The following is a 24,037-nucleotide window of genomic DNA, read 5'->3' as shown; positions in this document are numbered from 1 at the left end:
CATGACATGTAAACGTGTTACCTCTGATTGGCTAACAGCACTGTGACGCTACCTCCAGTGGGTCAGAACAAGCGGATGTTGGTGTCTTTTTGTAAAAACTGTTTTGATTGGCTATTATGGTCTCGACATCGATGTTTTGATGAATAACAATGTAGATAACACGAATTTTACATCACATTCAACGAGATTTAAACGAGACTAAAGATGGCGACTTACAAATAATGTGTAAACATCGTTGGAGTTAATAAAGTTTGAACAGCATGAAGGAACATACCCCAACCCCCCGAAATTAATAAAAAAAATTCTCAACGGATTTGGCATAATATAAAAAGGTCGTTTTTTACTCAGAAAAAGTGGAAAACTCTCATCCCTGCCTAGCTTGTGACCATGTCATGCATGCTTACATGGAGAATATGAACATGCTATTTTGTGACAAAAACCTTCGAACAAAAAGTTCATGTTTTACTTACAGTACAGCTTGTGAGCTGGTGGTCGATCATCTTGATGGCACAGATCCAGGTATTAAAAACAACCTCGAAGCAAAACCACTACTGAAGGCACCGAAGTTTGAAAAGTCACTGTGGTTGAAATGATCAGAACACAGTACTAACGCTGCATTATACTTCGCTGGTGGTGTTCCAAAGATAAATTCCAACCATTTCTTCTTCAGCTCTTCTATCTTGGGCAAGAAATGCAAGATTGATGTCTTACTGCCACAAATAACACAGGCACGAACTTGTTCAGACATGTTTTCAACTTGCTGTTAGGTCCCCTTCGTTAGCTACTGACGAGGTGGGCTCTGCTCTCTCTCCTCGTGCTTAAATCCGAACTTTCTTCCCGTGGGCGGTCGCAAGCCAAGGTGGGCGAGGCCATGAATACTAATTTTCGAAGTGACGTAAGTTCGTAGGGCTTTTTCAGATTTGCTCGTTTTTCCGACTATTTTCTTTCATAAGCTGATACAGGGAATGGGAGTAGAATTACGTTTTCGCATGCATATGCAACTCAGAGTGAACTATGGTATTTCAAAAAGAGCCAGTATTAAATGTTTTTGGTGGAAGGGCACCTTTAAGACAAATTACAGTCTGTGTGCTAATACATTATAACAGGCCTAATTAACTTCATTATATGGTCAAAAGTCTGATTATTACACCTGATCAGTACGCCCATATATGCTTGTTGAACATGTACTGAACTAGACAGATTTATTTTTACTTTTTATTAAAAAAAAAACCCTCAGACTCAAAATTAAATATTCTCTCATGAGATTTTTTGTGCTGTTGGCCATAATTATCCAAATTAAAATAGAAAAATGCTTGAAACATTTTAGTTGGCATGTAATTCAGAGCCGGCCCGTGGCATAGGCAATATAGGCAAATGCTAAGGGCGCTGCGTCCATCCAGGGGCGCAGAAACGGGGGGAGAAAAATTATGACTTCCACTATTCTGAAAACGAGTCAGCATTATAATGTCTTAGCCTCATTTAATTGTACAGCAAAGCATGTAGTCAGGGTGCGATTTGTCAAAAAAAAGCGGGGTGGGGTGTGGTGTGGTGGTGGTTGTTAATCATGAAACAATAAGCGCTCAACAGTGGTTCACCCTGTCTATAGACCCTTTTCAGTCACGTGACCTTCGTAAATGCAACTGCCATTTTGGACATGTAGTGGGCTTCGGCTCGAATCGGTTTGAATGCGAGGAAGGCGACAAACAAAAGAAAAAGGAGCGAGATGCAGAAAACTGTATTTACTAGTTTACTGTAATTATGATCTGGCAGCTATTTACACCGGATCCAATGTAAATAGCTGCCGGAGCCAACGTCCGAGCTTGCCGGAGCGCGCTCCGGCCAGCCACGAGCTAGCGCGCTCCGGAACCTCGGACGTTGGCTCCGGCAGCTATTTACATTGGATCCAGTGTAAATAGCTGCCAGATCATAATTACAGTAAACGAGAATGGAATGTTAACAGCAATGTAATGCCTTTTCTGGCTAATTTTATTCGTCTTACCTCCAACAAAGTGGTCAATACACAAGCGTTGGTATGCCGCTATCCATCTTCTCCGTCGGTCAGCATCTACCGGGATCCGATAAAATGATAACCCTTGCCTTGTTTGTTGATGGTTACTACATCCAGGTGCACAACAATATAGTGGCATGATGGAAGTCTTGCTGAAAATAAACACTTTCTTTGCTGCCGTTCCTCAATGTTGGCTGTGGTAAACTACTGGTAGTACATGTCCAAAATGGCGGCAGCGTTTGTTGTGACGTCACGTGAAAAGGGTCCATAGTGTGTCTTCGGGCGCGCAAGTGCACATTCGCGGCTATTGTCTGTTTTGGCCATGTAATAGCCTAAGTGTTGTTGGCTAAAGAGTGTTTTTGCATAATGTAGATAACTGACATAGATCTGTTGCTTGTTTTGAATATGGCTGCACTTGGAGCAGTCTGTTGGTGTCGTTGAGCAGTCTGGGCTGAAGTAAAGGTCTTTTATGCACCGAACACGTTTCGCAGCGAGATATTCCAATGGTGCCTGGCACATTTTTTTTTAATAAAACAAAGTTGCTTTGTTGATCTGTGTTCTCATTAAAATGACAGTTTAGCAGCTCATTCAAGCAACCATGTTGCGAAGAGCTTCCTGGAGGAAAATATAATAAACGCGTTGAAAACAAGAAACAATCTCAGTGCGTCAAGACTGCAGGGAAACGAAACAAGCACTCGGATGTGTTCTCTTTACAAATAGCATAAATACAAAGGAGCTGAAATTAGGTTTTTCACTCTCCCATACGTGGAAAGAGACAGGACAGACATCAAAGTGCTGAGAAAAAAAAATAGGAAAGCAGCACAACATATCAACATATAGTAAACTAGTATTTCCCTTGTACTATATTCAATATCAACATATACACATATAGTTACATATCAACAGTTTTTCCCCCCTGTTCTACATTTAGTTTTTCAATAGTTGAAGTTGAAGGCAGTACCAAAAAACACCACTAGAGGTATTTTTAATATCACAATTTTATATATTTTTATTTTTATTTAAATCCTTGTATTTTTCATGCACACTGGTTTCTTTAATATCTTATTTTGTGCAATGCCTTATTTATATTGCATTTACGAATTACAACACTTGTTTACATTTTTTATTTTGGGAGTACTGTAAATGTAATACTTTATGTAAGCCATTTATATTGTTTCATATATTCAGTTCATATTTTGTATTTGTTTCTTTAATTCAGTATTAAATATTTTGAATGTGCAATTTCTTTATTTAATGCCTTTAATTAAGTATTTTGAATGTGCAATTTTTTTGTTTAAATAAAAGAATGTTTTAAGACAAAGCTATTCCATTTCTTGTTAGTATAGATACACTATCAGTGGCTTTACCTGGTGTTGGGGAGGGGGCGCCACCTAAAATCTTGCCTAGGGTGTCAAATTGGTAAGGGTCGGGCCTGGTCAGCCCTGTGATGACCTGGCGACTTGTCCAGGGTGTACCCTGCCTTTCGCCCGTAGTCAGCTGGGATAGGCTCCAGCTCGCCTGCGACCCTGTAGAACAGGATAAAGCGGCTAGAGATAATGAGATGAGATTTCTGACCTATTGGCTCACATGGGTTTTGTTCATGAGTTAGGCACCAGATATGCCACCAGATACATCAGAATACAGGAAATATGGCCACCCCTGGTATATCCTTGGTTCCCCTTTGGCCACCCCATGTAAAAAATCCTGACTATGCCACTGCTAGTGGTACAACCACAAAAAAAAATCGACTCGATGGGTTTACCATTTTTTCTTAGGTATGGTGCTCCACTGGAGCTCCGCTATTAATGAGACTCCCTCTGCCATCCTACATTTAACATATTTGTTTTAATTTAGTATTTTGAGCCCAAATGGCCCACGTCATTTCACCTTTGTACCAGCAGATGGAAGGATTTAGTGCAGATTGAGGATTCATTTCTTCATTCGTTTCTATTTTGAAGAACAGAAAAACCCTGACACTTTTATTTCGAAATAAAATACAAGTTTGTTTGTGTTTGATGAGGTTTGAAGGAGAAACAGTTTTGTTTGGTTTCATTTACACAGACATCAGCAGCTGAACTTCATACATTTTACTGATCAGATTAAATTCTGCAGTAAAACTCAGTGTGAACTGTAAATAATCTTTATTAATATTTGATTTGTCATGACAAAGTTCCACAATCAAAATGTGTAAAAACAGACAGTAGGAGTAAAATTATTTGTTTCTGCAAAAAAGTAACCCAGGTATTAAAATAAACTGTACAGCATTTTAAAGGGGAATATGTATTTCTAAAATTAACCAGAAAATGTAAAATATTTCTATTTATTCTCACCATTTAATAGATGATTAAATTTGTGAGTTGAAAATTCATTCAGTCTTTAATACAGGAGAGATGATCAGTGGGGCTGAATTTTTACCTACATCATTTAAACAAGGATTGAAGTATGGATAGAGTTTCTGAGTGAAAGACTGACCAGTGAAAGAGTAGATATGAGATCTGGACTTCACATCATAAAAGGAGACCAGACCCTCATCATAATCCACAAACACCCCCACCGTTTCCACCTTCTCTCTCAGTGGGAGGCGGACATCGGGACCAGCACGAGCCCAGTACTGATTCTCATCCCTCAGTACCACAGTCCAGAATCCATTCTGAGGAGTCGCTGTAATCTCCCCCTTCCTGTTAATGTTCTCTCTCACAACTCCTAAATCCCACTTAGTTTTCCCTCTGACCTGCACCTCATAATAAAATCTCCCTGAGGAGAAACTCTGCTTTCCCACAACACAGACACAATAATCAAACCTCTGTGGTGTATCAGTGAGTTTCTGCCGCTTGTCTCCATGTGTCACTTGTTTTCCATCAGCAGACAGGATGAGTTTGGGATGAGCTGTATCAGGATCCAGAGTCACATCCACTGAGAGAAACACACAGTGTGTGATGTGAGTTTGCAGGTAAAAAAGATTAAATCATCATCCAGTAGTGAGGATCATTTGTAGCATTTACATATCTTAACACACATTTTAATAACAGGTAAACACCGGTTTCTGAGCAGAGAGAGGTTCCGTTTAGCCCCTTGATGGAAACTCCGTAGTGGCCACATGAGCTGTGGGAGTCACTTGCTGGTCGGACATTTTGAACTCCGACTCAACTTGTGGGACACCGTGGATGCGAGTTTCTTAAAATACTGCCACCGTTTACGTTTGGATAAGCAGGTAAGTGTTGTTTTACTAGACTAGGGATTTAACAGTGAAGCGCAGTTTACTGTTTCAAACGAAATATGGGTTCATTTTGTCCGACCACCAAAGCTAACATTGCTAGCGAGGCTACAGACTAGGGTCGCCACCCGTCCCGTAAAATACGGAATCGTCCTTTATTTGGCAATTAAATCTTGTGTCCCGTATTCAGGGGCGTCAGAAGCATTTTTAATGTGGGGGGGACACACTGGCGGGGGGTCCTCCGGCAGAAAATTTTTAATTAATTAGATGCCATTTCCTGCATTCTGGTGTATTTTTAACAGGTTGTTAAACACCTAATTTTACCTACAAAAGTCACTTAATTCAATGACTATTTTAGAGACTCAACAATAAGTCCTCATTCAACTAGTCCATATATTCATCAGCCTGTTTTTAAACCCACTGCTCTGCCTAAGATGATGAGATGAATGTGACACAATTTATCACCAACAATGACTTCATGGGTGCATTTTACTTTTTATTTTGTGTTTTCTATTTAATTTTAGATGTAACACAACATGCCACTGGCCCAAGCAATAGTGACACTCAACTGTATGTTTAAAAATAAGAATATTCATAATCTCACACAATGAACAGGCATGACATGGCATCATGCAAACTTCATAACACAAAATCACACTGTGTCAAGCAACGGTGACATAAAAAATAACTTCACACAATGAACAGGTGCAATTTTGTTCACCACCAACAGTGACTTTAGTGGGTGCATTTTACTTTTTTCCGATTTAGCGATACTCATAACAAAAATGGCATGGCATCATGCAGTCTTCATAACACAAAATTACACTGGGTCAAGCAATGACACATAAAAGATAACTTCACACAATGAACAAGTGCAGTTTTGTCAACCTACATGCAATGGTGGTACTACAGTAACATTTACAGATTAGTATAACAAATAGATTTATAGATATAACTCCTTCTTACATTGGTGCCACCACAATTTCTACGACTTCATAACTTTTATCCCCCTTTCCTTCACAATCCACCTGGAATAACATCCATCTCTCTCCATCGCTTTCCTCTCTACTATTCCTTCCCCATACACTGATTTCCCATCTTACTTTCCAGAAAACTGCCAAAGACCAGACAAAACAAGTTCTTCAAATCAAACAGGGAATCAATAAATATCATCAGAGCAGACTTGACCTCATTCTTGGCATTACAGTCAGGCAGGCCTACTGGGTTTGAATTAAATGATAGCTAAGGTTAAGCTAGCTGATATATCTCCTAACATTGACTAGACATTTCCATTGGGACAAAAAAAAAACCCTGTCCTGTGGGGAAATTCTGACTGACTTTCCGCTTCTTTGTAAAGAATTTCCTTATGTCCATTGTGTCTGGGGGAGGAGCAAATACTGCAAACAATTCATCATCAACCAAGAATACCCCATTAGGCTAAGCTTATTTCATTGTTTAGTTGCATATTAATTTAACGTGGCCTAGGGTTAATTTTGAGGGCAGATAACAAAAGAATAAGGTTTTAGCAAAAGCTAGACATTGTGAGGTTGCAATAGGGCTGACGTCACCTCCTCCACTTTCCAGCAGCTGCACCAAAAATGTCTACCCGCGCTGAGATTCACTTCCCTCGCGCGCGGCGAGCTGTTCTAGGGAGCGCCCGGAAAACCCGGAGTGGATTTTCAGTGCTCTGTGTATTCTCTTATCGGTCAAGTGGAATGGATTCTTTCACGAAGCAATAGAAACGGCGCTGGGTGAACTAATATTTTATGTTAAATGTGGGCGGGTCCAAACGAAGAATTATGAAATGTGAGGGGGACATGTCCCCTTCATATTCAATGGTGGCGACGCCCATGCCCGTATTGAACAGATACGGGACGCGATTTGTTCCGTATTTTCATAAATGTCCAATACACATGTCTGTCTCACACATATCAACACTAAATCTAACAATAATGAACAAAATAAAACAGGAAATCCTCCGTTGCGGGATCTACCCAGGACACAAACCCCTCCCCTCTGCGTCCCGCTCTGTGCGTCTGCGCCTGGCTGCCTGCGTCACTGCGTGTGGCGCTGTCACGGTTGCCTAGAGACAGACAGACACACACACACCGGCGCTGCTCAAAAAACCCGGGCCTTTTAAAAATGTCTACCTCTTTCTCTGCACCATGGCACCTTGACCTTCAGTGATGTTGAGAGGGTAACCACAAAGCTCAACCTCATCCATAAAGTCAACATGGATGAACTTTATGATGCATGCTCCACAGCAAAGCCCATTCTGAAGAGGCTCAAAGAAGATGCTGAGGATGAATGGAAGTCCAAAGGTGTGGCTGCCAGGTGGGTGGCTCTCTTTCAAGTAGCTGACCTGCCTCACATGCTGTCTGTCATCAGCCACATCTTGAGCATCCCAGCATCCACTGGATATGTGGAAAGGGTATTTTCAAGAATGGCCAACAAATGGAGTGACTGCAGGAACAGGTGCTCCATGGAGTTCATAAGGAGTGAGCTCCTGATCACTCTAAACTTTGAGCAGTCCTGTTCAGAGTTTTACAACAGCGCTTTGAAAGACAAAGAGTTACTCAGTGCAGCAAGGAGTAACAAGAAGTACACTTGGAAAAAGAAGTGAGGGAAATCTGTTGACTGTTTAAATCTGGTCTACTCCACAGACAAGAGAAACACAACAGTTCCTGATGAACTCCGGACTGTTGAGGGAAGGAGTAATGTTTTGCACTTTCTTGTTTTCTGCATTCTTGAATAAGCAGACATACATGTTTGTTGTGTTTTTGTTGTTTTTTGTTCTCTTTTTTCCTCTCTAAGTAAAAATGTCCCCAAGGTTCACAAAGAGAGTCCCTACACCAAGAACAGTTACGCACTTACATTTACAGTGATATTAAGTTCTCAATATATTTAGATTATATTTTAAAAGTTCATTGTTGCCCACTTGTACATTATACACTTTTACAGAATCGGCAATAAGGCATTTCAAGCTTTAAGTATGAGTAATTGCTTTCTTGATCACCCGTTTACTAAAAACACCTACAAAATAAAACATACCACTGCTGCGGGCACCCCACCCCATGGGAGTCGTGCCCGTGGTGGTCATGGCCCCAAGGAGCCGTGGTGGGCGTCCCTTATTTTCATTTCTGAATGGTGGCAACCCTACTACAGATGGCACTCCAAGCTTAGTGACCCTCAAAAGAATTCTTGCACAAACACGACTTTATGCTAACTTTAGTGTGTTGGAACGCACTGCGTGTGTTTATAATGCGTTGTAATTGAATTATGGTGTAGTTTTGTTTGAGGAGGAAATGATGCCCATGAGCACTGGGAGGAGGGGGAGGGGTGACCTGGTTCTGCAGTTAGCAGTAGCCGCACAATGAACGCAAACGCGGGGTGATTTGTCAGTCAGAAATGTTACAATTCTGCAGATCCAAGCCAGTGTATAGCGCCATGCGGGAAACTCGCTGATTAAAGTGAAGGGGCTTCGAAGTTGGTTAGACTTGGGCCCAGGAGAAGAGCACAGTCTTCCCAGTGCCTCCCGAATGGACGCTGCGGCAGGAATGGAAAAGCTAGTGGTGGGCGGATCGATCTAAAGTATCGATCTAAAGTATCGATCGTATCTCCATTAAAGCAACTCAGAATGGTATGTTTCCTTGTGCCAGCTGTTTACACTAAAGGGTCGATTCAACAAAGAACTTATTTAACCTTTTCATGTGTGAAATGTGAGGAAAAATAGTCCAAGTTTTAAGATTCTGTAGGATTGTTTTCATTGTTCAAAATTGTGCTTAAATTGAAATCCATTTAAGTTACTCAGAACATTCTGTCTTATTTAAGTCATTTAACTGTCCATGCATGTGGGGGAAAATGTTTCATTCTCAGTTCATGCTGAACCAAATCAGTTATAAAACACGAACATCTATATTTTCATACATATACATGTATCTGTGGGCGGCACGGTGGTGTAGTGGTTAGCGCTGTCGCCTCACAGCAAGAAGGTCCGGGTTCGAGCCCCGTGGCCGGCGAGGGCCTTTCTGTGTGGAGTTTGCATGTTCTCCCCGTGTCCGCGTGGGTTTCCTCCGGGTGCCGGGTGCTCCGGTTTCTCCCACAGTCCAAAGACATGCAGGTTAGGTTAACTGGTGACTCTAAATTGACTGTAGGTGTGAATGTGAGTGTGAATGGTTGTCTGTGTCTATGTGTCAGCCCTGTGATGACCTGGTGACTTGTCCAGGGTGTACCCCGCCTTTCGCCCATAGTCAGCTGGGATAGGCTCCAGCTTGCCTGCGACCCTGTAGAACAGGATAAATCGGCTAGAGATAATGAGATGAGATGAGATGACATGTATCTGCAATTGCTTGATTATTTGAGATTAAACTAATGTATTCTTTTGAAAACTGGTTAATATATGAAACATTTTCTTATACTAGCTTCACTGAGATGTCAAGGTTCTTTTGCTTTTATTATAAAATTAATACTTTGGCTGCTGCTCAGATTAAGAAAGCAATTTGAAGACATCACTCTGGGCTGTGATCACCTAAGACTTTGGCTTTATTTTGTCAAATGTTTTTGAACCAAGTTTGACTATTTCCCGCTCTTTATTTTGCTCTTGTTTTCAGACTTTGTTACTTTGGGTGGTTGTCTTCTCCAAAGAAGCCAGACAAATACAGCTTGCTGTACCAGAATCTGTCAGTGAACTGATTGATGGACTGAAAGAGAGACAGACTTGAAGCTGATTTCTCACTACAGTTTGAGGATCCAGATTTTGGCAGTGCATTATGCAATTTGACAATGTCTGAATTACCAGCTGAGCATGCAGTCCTGCATATTATGCGGGACTGTAATTCATCTCAACTTAACCAATCCAGTGACCATTCGATTGGTTCAGTGTCCGCTCTTGATACAGCCAGTGTTCACTCTGAGCATTTCAGGTCTAGCTCAGACTCTATCCAGAGCAATTTAAGGCATGTTGCTGAGCGTCTCTCTCCGTTCCCGATCCCTAAGTTCTCATATGATGTTGAGTTGAAATTGCGTAAGGGTAATGAGATGTACGAAAAGTCAAAGAAGGGCCTTGACGTGACAAGAGACAATAAAATGGGCATTTTGGATTAAATTGCACAGGCAATTTTTGAAATCAAAAGCTACCCTGACAAAGATGAACTTCAATCAGTTACCTCTTCCCTGGTTCTTAAGGAGCTAGGTAGCATCACAGGCTATGAAGGATGGAAAACAAGTATCCAGTACAAGCTTGGAAACTACAGGTCAAAGCTGCACCAGGCAGGCTGCAATGAGGTGGATGTGAACAGGAAAAGAAAAGGTGGAGATGAGGATGACCGCCTGTTCACCCTGAAAAAGCCCAAACATGGAGAGGTCAACCATGTTCCAGATTATCCACAACACCATGATGATTCTACTCTTGAAGAGTTGCTCTGGTTGATGAAATGAAGAAGAAAGAGAACCTGACAATGATGCGGCACAAGCTGGAGCTGACATTTTCCCTTAGGCGGAGAGAGGTAGTAGAGGGGCAGCCTATGGTATCCGAGGTCCAGGAGAGATGGCCTGCGCTGTTTTCCTTTGAGGAGGTAAGATTGTGCTCATTTATTTCCTAATTTTATTGTTCAAATGCCCAATGCAGTGTGTGTGCAATTGGGTAGGTCTGATTTTACCACATTGTCTATAACTGACAAAATGCGCAATCTGTTATAAGCTATATTGGCAAGCTATACTATACCATGCTTTCTTCTAAACCGGGGAACAGGGGCGCTGCACCCTCTTACTCTTGGTGTGCGCCCCCTTACCGAAATGCCGATTGAACCCCAAGTCGCACTTAGGCCATGCACTTATATGCTACTGCACAACATGCAGTCTTTCTCAAAATGATCTTTTCTCCATGAAAACATCCCAGCAACACCACGTGACAATGTGTCTGATCATCAAATACATTATAATGACTCCATTCCAATCATAGTAGATACACCGTCAAATGGTGCAAAAATGATCCGAATTGGCCTTTTCCAGACCGAGGCGCCATGTTGTTTAGTTGTTTACTTGTCGCAGCTGCTCTCGTGAGATTTGACATAGGTTACATACAAGGTCAGCTGACTTGTCGAGAGAGATTTCTCGAGACTGAATGACGTTTCACCCACTGGCACAGGAGCTTTGGACAGAAGAAGTTTGTGAGTTGTTTTTGTTGACACTTGGGCATTTAAAGATGTCATCCAGCGGCACGAAATGGAAGAAAGCCAAAGACTGTCCGGGACAGAAGAAGATGACTTCTTTTTTCTGTCACAAAGCGGATAAAGATGTTTCCGATGGCGAGATCGCAACAATCGAGGGATCGGTCCGTGCTGCCAATTGAAGCTCATTGAAGCGGTCGTGCTCATTGAAGGACATGCCAACCGAGCGCTGTGACAGCGGCGTCGCGGAATCCGTGATGAACAAAGACAGATGTCTTGCTCTGATGAAGGCACTGATGCCCCTTTTCCACCAAAGCAGTTCTAGGGCTGGTTCGGGGCCAGTGCTTAGTTTGGAACCGGGTTTTCTGTTTCCACTGACAAAGAACTGGCTCTGGGGCCAGAAAAACTGGTTCCAGGCTAGCACCAACTCTTTGCTGGGCCAGAGGAAAGAACCGCTTATGTCAGCGGGGGTGCGGAGTTGTTAAGACCAACAACAATAGCAAGATCGTGAAAGGTCACCATTTTTAAGCGGCGAGAAGCAGCAGCTGTACAAACGCGAAGTCATCCATTATTATTGTTGTTGTTGCTGCTGCTGCTTCTTTTCCGTGTTGTTGTTGCTACGATGTTCGCGCCAAGGTTTATACAAACGCAGTGACGTAACTGACATATACAGTGACGTAATGATGTGGCTCCGCGTAGCACCCCGAGCTATGGAAAAGTAAACTGGTTCTCAGCTTGCTCGCAAGTTGAACGAGTTGTGAACCAGCACCAGCACTGGCCCCGAACCAGCCCTGGAACTGATTTGGTGGAAAAGGGGTATGAGTATTCAGTGGAAAAGCAAAATGAGAAAAAGGCCGAGTTCCAGGAAAAGTTCGTGTGTGTGTATATGTGTATAAAACAAAAAGAAAATAATAATAATTTTTTTTAGCGCTCTTACATTTTTTGCATGGTTTCAAACTTTGTGATTTTGGGTTGGATTCCAAATTTAGAGTGTTTACTTTTTTAGTTTCCTTTTAAAGAAAATAATTTTGCTCTGGAATTATTTTTTTCATTTTGAACAACTAACTTTACCTTATTCTAGTATAATAAAAAAACAACAGATTTCTCTGGTGAATGTTTAATACTTTACATTTGATTCATTTGAATTATAAATTTCTATTTGAATCATGAGGAATTAGTATTGTGTAATTTGAATTGAGGTATTAGAATTTGATTTAAGCGTTTGTGACAGTTTTATTTTTTTTTTCAATGTTGACAAACAATTTTGTTACAATTTCCCTCTCAGATAGCCTCAGAATGTCCCATTGTAGCATCAATTTTTCAAAGGCTTCGCACGGCGGAAGGGGGGGGGGGGGGACACCCCTGCACCATCTCCCCCTGCCATGGTGAGCGCCCTCATACTAGATTTTTCTAAAAAAAAAAAAAAACCCTGCACAGGCCACTCCACACACTCCAACTCACTACACTATCAGCCCCACAATTTGTAATAGAATTTGTCCTCCCAAGGAGTATGTTCCCTAATTCAACTTTTAAATTAGAACAATTTTTTTTCTTTTTTCTGTGCGTTTGTGTAGTTTGATGTTTATTTGAGTGTTTTGTCCGCCGGTTGTGGTGTAGCTCCGGACCCAGTTTTGGACGTCGGTTCCCTCCAGGCCTTGGTTAGCTGTGGGTGATGCCTGTGCTCCCAGCTATGGACTGCAGTGAGCTCGTTGCTCATTTTAACATTGTGGTTGTCTAGCGCTCTGTGCTTTAATGCTTGGCGTGACGTTCCGAGCGATGTTGCTCGGTGGCATCGTGGCGGTTGTGCAGGCGGTTTAGGACATACTGTGGGTGGTAGAAAAGGGCAGCTGGACTTGCTTGAAGATTCTTGAAAACGTTTCACCTCTCGTCCGAAAGGCTTCCTCAGTTCTGTCTGACTAATAGGGAGTATCAGATAATATCTAATACTCCCTATTCGTCAGACAGAACTGAGGAAGCCTTTCGGACGAGAGGTGAAACGTTTTCAAGAATCTTCAAGCAAGTCCAGTTGCCCTTTTCTACCACCCACAGTTTACTATGACCTGGATGATTGAGAATCTTCACAGATAGGTTTAGGACATACCAGCGCTCTGCGTGGCGGTGCTTCTGTGCTCGCTTTGTGGATCCATGGTGTGGTGTTCGAGCCATGTTGCTGGCGGCGTCACGGTGGCTGTGCTGGCGGTGTGGGACTTGTTTTCGTGCGTCTTTTGGTGGAACTGTGGCTGCTACACCACTGGAATGACATCCTGACCCCTATTTGGTGGACTTTTATTTATTTATTTATTTATTTATTTTCTCTCTGTCTATAATTGTAAAGCGACCTTGGGTTTTGAGAAAGGTGCTATATAAATTTAATCTGTTTATTATTATTATTATTATTATTATTATTGATGTGTCATAGTCAGATTAATTGTTAGTCCTTAGGATTTGTCTTTACGGATGCCAGTGAAACAATGAAACTTTTTTGCCAAAACTAAATGATATACATTTTTATAGAGTAATTGTATTGTAGCTTCCTAGGAATGTTCTGTTAAGAAAAAAAACCCCGAACAGAATCATTATTGTCCAATTAATTATATTATTTTATTGTTTGTATTCATATATCTGAAGAATTTAATCGAATCACCAGCAAAGACCTCCTGGGGACTCATCTCATCTCATTATCTCTAGCCGCTTTATCCCTCTACAGGGTCGCAGGCAAGCCGGAGCCTATCCCAGCTGACCACGGGCGAAAGGTGGGGTACACCCTGGACAAGTCGCCAGGTCATCACAGGGCTGACACATAGACACAACCATTCACACTCACACCTACAGTCAATTTAGAGTCACCAGTTAACCTAACCTGCATGTCTTTGGACTGTGGGGGAAACCGGAGCACCCGGAGGAAACCCACGCGGACACGGGGAGAACATGCAAACTCCACACAGAAAGGCCCTCGCCGGCCCCGGGGCTCGAACCCAGGACCTTCTTGCTGTGAGGCGACAGCGCTAACCACTACACCACTGTGCCGCCTCCTGGGGACTGTTAGGTTTATATAAGTATTATTCTTGACCAAGAAGGCAGTACTTTATTAAAATGGTGACAAAATTAAGGATTAACTTAAGGTTCAGTTAAACTTAAGGTTCAGTTAAAAATGACCTTCTGTCTCGGCTGGACATTGTTTGGGAACATTTTGTTTATGAAATGTGTATTTTTGATCAGAGATGTGTCTGAACGACGCCAAGGTCTGTTTTGATGTCAGATCGACCCACACACACTTTAATGTTGGATGTAATGGTAGCCTTATTGCTGAACAAAGAGTTAAGACTTTATATTTTAGAGCTTTTTAAGATCCTTTATTATTTTGGACTATTGCATATACTATGGCAGTGATTTTAAACTGTTCCTGTGTAGCCTGACCTTCGTCCAGTGGAGAAGAACCCTTCTTTGTTAGACCAAACATAGTCTTTGTTTAAAACATTGTCGTAAAAACATCTCGCGCGCTTTGACGTGCGTAAATGAAATTGCTGAATTGCTGAAATATTATTTTGCTTATGACTGAAGGTTTCATTCACACACACATACATATGGAATTAAGATGCGATTTGCTGACCTAGCACATAGACACAGATATCAAAATGATGTCACTCACTCACACCCTCCCATAGACACACACACACACACACACACACACCTCTCTGAGGTCACATACAAACACACACACATTTGACAGACACAATAGCCGTTTGGAGAGATTATGATTTGTTATAAAAGGTGTTTGTAATCTTTCATCTTTGGCGAGAATACTGTGAATAAACAGTAGTTAAACCGATCTCTGGTTCTCTGTTTTTTTGCGGTGTTCCGTCCCAGAATTCTGCAGGTGGTACGAGGGCGGGGGTCCCGAGAAATAAGTTGACCGATTGACCGTTTCAGACTGGGTTGAACCTAACAATTTGGGGGCTCGTCCGGGATGATACTTCCCAATCAGGTAAGGAGTAAATTATTTTAATTGATTAATTTGATTGGTTGGACTTCCGCCTGGTTGGTAGTATCAGAAAAAAAAAAAAACAGTTGTTTTTATTTGGTAATCCTCGTAGATTTTGTCTGCGGGACGATTTTATTGGTAATCCTCGTGTAAAGGGACGATGATAATCCTCGTGTGATCCTCGTAGACTTTTGTTTACGGGATGTTTTTATTTTGGTGATCCTCGTAGAATTTGTTTACGGGATGTTCTTTAGAGCCACGGGAAGATTGGTTAAACCTCGTGTAAAAACACGGGAAGGCTATCCTCGTAATTTGTTTACGGGAAGGTGACCCTCGTGAAGTGAAGGAGCGGTCACGGGAAGAGCGCGCTTTTTATGTTAAACCCATAATAATTACCCTAATTAATCTCGGGACTGATTCCTTCGTGCCACCATGGGGGGAAAAATTGTATTATATTAATTGTATTATTGTATTAAGGTACCCGGACCCCGAGAAAAAACCCACAGGATTGGATGAATTGCTGTGGTTTAGCATTCTACACAGATTCTAGACAATTTGGCCGGCTCAGTTTTGATTTATCCTCATTCAGGTATTTGCAATCTCTGGAAGCTGTGTAATGTAATTGTTTTAGCATTTATATAAGGCATTACTGGATATGCACAAAATAATGAAACAACAAATCAGTACTCTGGACATGAACAGTCAGAACTGTGTTCCTGGTGTGCATAAATGTCAAACCTTTGGTCAATCAAACCTGTATAACCAACTTCCAAAATCCTTATTTCCCTTATAAAATCCTTATAAGATGCAAATTAAAATGATTTACCTAAAATTTGAATGATAATTAACAATGATATATCCCAGGTACTTTTTATTCAATAAACTTTAAGAATGAATACAAAGCTGCAATGTTTGACAAAAAAACCACAAAGTGTAAATGTTATGTGCTCTTTTATCATTGTGGGAATTGATTATAGCTCTAAATAAATATTGAAGTTTTTTTTTTGTTAAAAAGAATCCGTATAACTTTATTTGTACGCCCGTATACTATGTTTATTGAATCAAATCCGTATAAAATACGGACATTCTGTACATTGTGCATTATGATCTCAACGAAAGCTTCACTGAATCGATTCTTTAGAACAAACTCGCATGCGTATGAATCAATTTACTTGATTCACTCTTGATTCTTGACTCAGAATCTACGGAAACCTTATTTGTATTCCTGTTTTCAAATTGTAAACAATAATCACACTCTCATGCTGCATGAAATTAAAGTATGAACTTTCCTCAACCCATTACGTGTGCATGAACTCAACAAATGCAGTCCATGCGTCTGTATCGATTCGCTCGATCGAGTCATTTATGTTTCGTCCCGAAGAAGATCCGAATCGTTTGTGAATCTCATCACTGTTAGAAATCCAAGAGAAGAGATCCTCTTCCCTTAACATCATCAGAGGAAAAAATCTGCTTCTTAATCAGTTAGTTTCAGCGTTTGGTGAGTAGATCATCTGTATTTTATTTTATATTCATTGTGTGTTGATAGTCCGAAACTTGTAACTGGAAAGTTATCAGGAAAGTCACGAGTGGTCCGCGAGCACTCTACAAGACTATTAATGTGTTTTAATAATTAATAGTGCAGCTATTAATACAGTTTCATGTCTAGATCTTATAAATGATGAATACAAAGTTTTCAAAATTATGAGAACTCCAGTTCCCATGATGCTTGTGAACTGGGCATGCGCACTGGATAAAAGAAAAAGCAGCTCTTTAGGGCAAAACTCTCGTCTCATCAGATTTGGGCAGTAATTCTATGCGTTCAGACCTTAAATAATGAAATAACTGTACAAGCAAATACAACACAAAAACCATTTTTAAAACATTCACTTAAATTAAACAGACATGGTAAAAAACAGAAGAAATATATTTAAGGCTTAGAGTTTGATTAATTCAGCACACACACACTACGCCCCTGATTTACATGAGAAATTTGGTATTCATTGGTGTGTTTACATTTACAGACAATACGAACTAATGTAAACAATTGGCTTCAACTCGCAAAAATATGAATTGTAAATGTTTAGTTCACTTTAGCTTCTGCAAACGCACAACTCGACTAAAAGATTGATAAACGAGGCTCAATGTCCCCAACATTGAAACCTGAAAGCTTTAGAAACTCTAACAGACCTTTACTTTTTAACAGTACCGTTTTGGGATTTTGCTGACTTTACCTTCAACTGTCTGATTTTTTTCAAAGTAATGAACTGCGTAGCAGGAAAATCTCCGCGTTTTCTAAATGCACTCCTGAAAATTACTCATTAACGAGGGGAATTAAATTTGATATTTTTGACAGGTTAATCATTAACCTCCTTGGGCTTAGCGGTCACATGCGTAGACAGCACTTTATGGAAATTCGGAACAAGAATCCACATATGTGGACATACTTTTTCTCTAAAAGTACATCTTATCAAAAGATGATGCTTAGTTTTTATTCTAATCAGGTTCTAAGAAGCCCAAATAGCAAAGAGAAATAAAAAATGCATGTAAAAAAAACAGCTTGGGCCTTAGGAGGTTAATGTACATGAAAAAGGCTTAAAAGTTATAACTTGTTTTAGTGAAAATAAGTACTAGAATGCAGGGTTTTGCGTGTTATGTTATTAAAAATTTTTTGGGGGACGTTGCCCCCCCCATCTTAGTTTGACTTTCAAAAGTTCAGGATTTTTTTCTTTGCTCCACTTTCATCTCTACTAAAATTTCAATGTTTGTGCAATTTTAAACTTGTCTAGTTCATTGTGATTAGCGCTCATTTACAACTTCAAGATACACTTGGACAGGCAATTATTTTATGTATGCATGTCCTGTTCACCACGATGTTTACCAAGAGAAATAAACAGTGTCGGCTAACTTAACGCTTTGTGCTCTTCATTTTAGTTAAATATTAATTTACTTATTACAGCAGCATGCATTTTTATTGATTTACAAAGCAATATTTCTATCTCACTGAATCAAGAATTGTGTGTTTATTCAGCAGGAATTTCTGTATTTGTTGAAGATAGAAATACATGTTATTGAAGCAAGAATTTCATGGTTAGCCTCGTAAGATTATCAAAATTATGTGAACAAGAAAATTAAAGTCTGCAGAACTCTTGTCTAAACTTGAAAACTAGTAAAAGTCAATGACAGTAGTCAAAAGTTGAGACAATTCAAAAATCTATTGCATCATGTTTCCTTGATAATTTGAGTTTTCTCAACATTTTCGTTTTTACAGTGTAGTGAGGAGGATAATGAGAGACACTTTAAGACTTCCTTTTAGCTGGAGAGATCTACAGATGAAAATAAGTCTGATGATGCAGTGGTGTAATGATGATCTGTACATTATAATATGAGAGGAAACAGAAACCTCACTGTACCTGCATACTGCTGAATCCTCTTCAGTTCTGTGGAAAATAATTACAACAAAACATCACTTTCATTAGATTTCAGATGGTTTGTATAGAACACATTTTAGATTTATGTCGCAAAAAAAGTTCATTCTGAAAATTTCTCACCTGTTTCTGTCAACTTCTCATTCAGAGTCTGCTGAAGCTGAGACAGAGCTGTCCTCACAGTGTCCCCACTCAGATCAGTGTTAATACTGATCTCAGTCCAGTTCTTGGTGTGTGGAGGGCTGCACATGGAGGAGTAAATCTACAGTAGAGCAGGAGAGAGGAGAAATCCCTCAGCATGGTGAGTGTTGTTCTGTGATGTTCTGCATTGCCAGTGAGCAGAGAGAGGAACACTGACCTGTAGGAGGTGGAGATGCTCCTCAGTGTGTGAGAGCTGCTCCAGCTCAGTGTCTCTCCTCTTTAGCACAGTGATTTCCTGCTCCAGCTCTTTAATGAGTCCTTCAGCCTGCCTCTCTGCTGCGCTCTGCTTCTCCTCCATCACCTCGAGCAGCTCAGCCTGACTTCTCTCAATGGAGCGAATCAGAGCAGTGAAGACTTCAACACTGTCTGCTTTCTCTTTCTCTGTGCTTCTCTAAAGGAGCAACACATTTTCACTTTCTTTACATCACACTGAATAATGAACTAATCTTTATTGCAGATTGTTCATTTCTACAGATTCAAGCAAACAATACATAAACTATTTTCCACACACTTTGCTGAGCTCGACTGAGTGTTTGATCTCTTGGATCTTCTTCAGTCGGTCCTGAATCATCTGCTGCACATCTGTCTGTGTTTTCCCCAGCTGAGTCTGAGGACAGAGCAGAAGATAAATAATTGATATTTTTAATACTTTTGTACCTTTTGTCCTGGAATTTGATCTCAGAAATTTCCAATCTGATCTACCACTGGATAAATTAATTTGTATTTTCTATAATAATGTCTAAAGTTGATGTTAATCAGTGTTTCTCACCTTCCTCTCTCCGCTCTCCTCCTCTATAGGAACAGTGTTGTGATTCTTGTGGTCTCCTTCAGTGCAGAACTGACACACACACATCTGATCATCTCTACAGAACAGCTCCAGCGGTCTCTCATGTTTCTGGCATATGTAGTCCTCCAGGTTCTCCACAGGGTTTATTAATTTGTGTTTCTTAAGTTTGGGCACATAATTATGAAACTCTAGATGAGTTTTACACAAACTTGCAGAACAATCCAGACAGGATTTCAGGGCCTTCAGCTTCTCTCCAGTGCAGGCATCACACAGAACCTGAGGTTTGTCAGGACCACGTTTCTTCTTGAAGAGATCTGCAACCTCTCTCAATGTTGTGTTAATCTTCAGTTCAGGTTTCTTGGTGAATTTCTCTTTACATAATGGACAGTGACAGTGTTGACTCTTCTCCCAGCACTGTGTAAGGCAGCTCTTACAGAAGTTGTGTCCACATGGAGTGGTGACTGGATCAGTGAACACATCCAGACAGATCGAACACAGCAGCTGCTCTTCAGACAGGAGGCTGCTGGAGTCACCAGAAACTAGGGTTGAGAGAAAATAATGTTATACATTGTTTATAAATAGTGTAGAAATACTGGAATTTGTTTCAACCTTGTCTCTATTCAGTCCACTGCATCTGTAGTGTAGGTGTGAAAATCACACACCAGAATTTCTACACGTTTTTCTGGACTGATACCAAAAAGGCTTTTTATTCTAAACTCACTTACAGCTGACATCTAAAGGCACTTATCAGTGCGTCATTTAATGTTTTGGTCAAACCATTTTTGTAGAATACTTTTAATGAATTTTACAGTCAAAGGTATTTACAGGTGTACTGTAGATCTTACATCAGAAATAAAACCCAGAACCTCCTGCATTAACAAGAATGACAAAGTTGTTTTCCTCCCAGAGCTGATTATTTTTCCATAAAACTGTTCAGGCTTGAGTGCTTTATTCCTCTTATACAGAATCAGTGCAACACTCCAACAATAAAATACTTTTCTTTCACGAAGTCACTCACCAAAATATTCCCACCCAAAATATCTCCCCCTATGCCCTGAAAGAGGGCCCATCTACCAGGTAAACAAGATCCTCGACTCTAGATGCAGAAGGGGTCAACTAGAGTACTTGGTAGATTGGGAGGGCTACGGACCCAAGGAGCGAAGCTGGGTGGGAGCCAAGGACATCTTAGATTCTCTCTTAACTCAAGAGTATCATTCCCAATAACCCAACAAGCCTGCACCAAGGGGGAGAGGCCGCCCCAGGAAGTGTTTAGCTCCCAGAGGGAGCTCCCACGGGGGTGGGGTGTTTCTGTCAGTAATAACGTTAAGAGCGACAGCTCAAGACAGACTACAAACATGGACGCTAATAATTACAACCTTAAGATCCACAGCGCCCTCTGTCACCTGAGTTCTAATTACACCTGTCTGTGATTCCACTAATCACTATCCCTGCTACTAAACCCCTCTCACACCTCAAAGACGCGAAGTATTGTCCAGTCTTCACTCCTGTGTACCGAGCTGTTTGTTTACTCTATTTGCCTTCTAGTTTCCTTGACCCTGTTTCTCGTTATTCTCACCACACTCTCTAGTCTAGTCTGTATTGCTCTGTGGACTGATCGACCCCTGCCTGTTTTCTCGACTATGATTCTCATCTTGTGATTTGGCTTGGTCTCCAGTTTGCTTCCCCGCTCTCCCCTGCACATACAGCTGTAAGTGCCTGCACCCTGACACCATCCTACATTATTCAGTAACAGAATTCACAAAAGAATATTGTACATTATGAGGTAATGTCTGTGCATATTTCTTTATCAGGTTCTATATATTTGTTACTATTTTTGTCTTTTTAGTTTGTAAAGAAATTTTATTTAATTACACATGGAGTTTCATCAGATTTTAATAAGGATGGATGAAAGTGACAGATTTCAGAGAGGATGCTCATTTTTATTTATTTCATGTTACTTTTTTGTCATTCACTTTTGTTTTAATAAATAAACATTTAAATCAGAACAAAACATTGTCACATTTTTTCCTGCCCCAATACTTCTCCAGTACAATTTATTTCCTGTCACATTTAACCACATATCTAATTATTGAATATCTTTGAGTTACATATTTAAATACATAAAGTCTAAAATATCCTCCACAGATACACAATGTCAATATACAGCATCAATAAATGGCTAAGATGTTCCTGCATTATAACACAAGTGTGATATGAAAAGTGGCACAAAGTCACCAGAAAAACAATGAAACCATTCACTGAGATCATTTCTATAACCCTTCATTTCAGCCAAAATTTCATAGTCCTTCATTAAATTATGTAGCTCATCCACCATGCAGTACAAGTCCCTGTGAATTAGTTATGACAGAAACAGTAACTTACTGCTGCATAACTATTTAATAAACATAAACAATCATGTATGAGCTGTTTAACTTACATGATGAACGTGGTTCATCCATGCTTCTCCTTCTGTCTTTTGCTGGTGATGAAGATTCAGCCATTTTCTTCCTCCTGTGTTTTGAACCTTTTCAGTCAGAAATCACATCATTCAGTTCACACATGTAACAGTATGAGGTGTTACTGATTAGTCTGTTTGACTCCACAGGCCTGTCTGCAGTGTTAAACCTCAGCAATGACACTGGAAGCATTTAGACTGTGATATAAAACACACGTAAACATTCTCATCTTCATTAGATTGTAATAAACACAGGATTTCACTGATCATTCTCACAGCTCTCAGCTCAGGAACTGGATCATTCACAGTTTCTCACTGACTGATATGTTTCTATAAGTGTTTATGTTTCATCCAGTGATCACCTCTGGACTTCTAACACACACCTTTCATCCAGTAAATTCAGCACAGCTCACACAGTTGGGAAATTAGGTCATCAAGTATAAGGTATAATTGTATTTTTACTTGTATTTCAGTGTTCATGCTGGAATCAGTTTAGTTTTGAGCAGTTAATAAAACACAGCAACCTTTAAACCTGTTTTTCAGCTTTGTTGTCTCGGTTGATCACTGATCATTAAAGACACAGTTTTTAAACTAAACTCAATAAAAACACTTATAATCAGCTTGTATTTCAGTGTCAGTGTTTCAGCAGTGTGTTAGAGACTCTGTCTCTGTCTGACATTGTTAACATGTACAGTTTATCCTGATAAATCACACACTGACAAAACCTCTGAACTATAAAACATTCACTGAAGAACATACCTTTATTTTACTCGCCTCTTTTCAGGGAGTGAGAATTGTCTGTGTTTATATTTCAGAGTCGGTGAAAATCCTGCAGTTGATTTCAGAAATTAATGTGAAAATAAGGGTTTCTTCTCGATGTGAGCTGTAACTGCTTTCACTTTGACTTTAGTCCCTTCCTTGTTACCTTTGTAGGGGTTGATAAAGGGGCGGTTCCTCATATGATCACAGTGCAGTTTGTCTCCGCCTCCCTGACTTCACCTCTGCTCATGTGGATTAATACAGTCATTCAAACTGCACATGAAATAACAATAATGTGGTTTATTTCTCCTGCAGATTATCGTGATTATTGGAGAAGATCGTGGGCCACGTCATTTCATCTTTGTCCCAGAAGATGGCAGCATTTGGCCCAAATGGAGACTTCATTCATTCATGATCACATGCTGCAATTATTTTATTCCTGATTCACACTTGTTTTGGTCATGCTGTATTTTTAAGGAACATTTTTAGTTCTAAATAAAACAATAATGTTTGTATTTTTTTGAAAGGAGAAACACGTTTGTTCAATTTTATCCACACAGACATCAGCAGCTGCTTTTAAGGCAAGGCAAGTTTACTTATATAGCGCATTTCATACACAGTGGCAGTTCAATGTGCTTTACAGAAGTAAAAGCAAGACAGTAAACAATAGAAAATAAAATTACATAAAATAAATGGGGAAGAAAAATAATAAGAATTAAACAATAGTAGAAATAAAATAATAAAATGAAGTAAAAGTTCATTAAAAAACAGCAGAATAAAATAGAATAAAAGTTAAGTAAAGTTTAAAACATGCAGAGACTGTAAAAGTTAAGAGTTTAAAACGTAAAGATGACAATATTAATAATTTAGCAGAAAGCATCTGAAAACAGCTTGGTCTTTAGTCTAGATTTGAAGCTGCCAACAGCAGGAGCATTTTTGATGTCCTCTGGGAGTTGGTTCCATTGCTGTACTGCATAGTAGCTAAAAGCTGCTTCACCACACTTTGTTTTAACAACAGGTTTTACCAGTAAATTTTGCT

At 40.1% G+C, this 24,037-nt stretch overlaps 1 protein-coding gene across 1 annotated transcript; it reads right to left on the bottom strand.

Annotated features, from left to right (window-relative positions):
* Window positions 1-4,216: 4,216 nt before the first annotated feature.
* LOC132900033 (zinc finger protein RFP-like) lies at window positions 4,217-22,306 on the bottom strand. Its single transcript, XM_060942101.1, has 7 exons — window positions 22,222-22,306; window positions 19,767-20,323; window positions 19,509-19,604; window positions 19,155-19,388; window positions 18,920-19,058; window positions 18,782-18,808; window positions 4,217-4,921 (listed from the first exon to the last, which is right to left on the bottom strand). Exons 1-7 carry the CDS (start codon window positions 22,283-22,285, stop codon window positions 4,374-4,376), a joined length of 1,665 nt encoding a protein of 554 aa, XP_060798084.1. The 5' UTR covers window positions 22,286-22,306; the 3' UTR covers window positions 4,217-4,373.
* Between the last annotated feature and the right edge of the window lie 1,731 nt (window positions 22,307-24,037).

This window comes from Neoarius graeffei, chromosome 1 (genome assembly GCF_027579695.1).
Source record: "Neoarius graeffei isolate fNeoGra1 chromosome 1, fNeoGra1.pri, whole genome shotgun sequence".
In the NCBI taxonomy this organism is placed as follows: Eukaryota; Metazoa; Chordata; class Actinopteri; order Siluriformes; family Ariidae; genus Neoarius; species Neoarius graeffei.
The sequence above is the reverse complement of the archived record's forward strand: the minus strand, read 5'-3'. Positions and strand labels throughout refer to the sequence as shown.

Bases quoted from the DNA above. Each gene is read 5' to 3' on its own strand.
- LOC132900033 (XM_060942101.1), bottom strand. From the start codon at position 22,285: ATGGCTGAATCTTCATCACCAGCAAAAGACAGAAGGAGAAGCATGGAT. The intron at 19,605-19,766 runs GTGAGAAACACT...CTCTGTCCTCAG, and splicing joins AGGAGAGCGGAGAGAGGAAG to ACTCAGCTGGGGAAAACACA. The intron at 19,389-19,508 runs GTGTGTGGAAAA...TTGCTCCTTTAG, and splicing joins ACTCAGTCGAGCTCAGCAAA to AGAAGCACAGAGAAAGAGAA.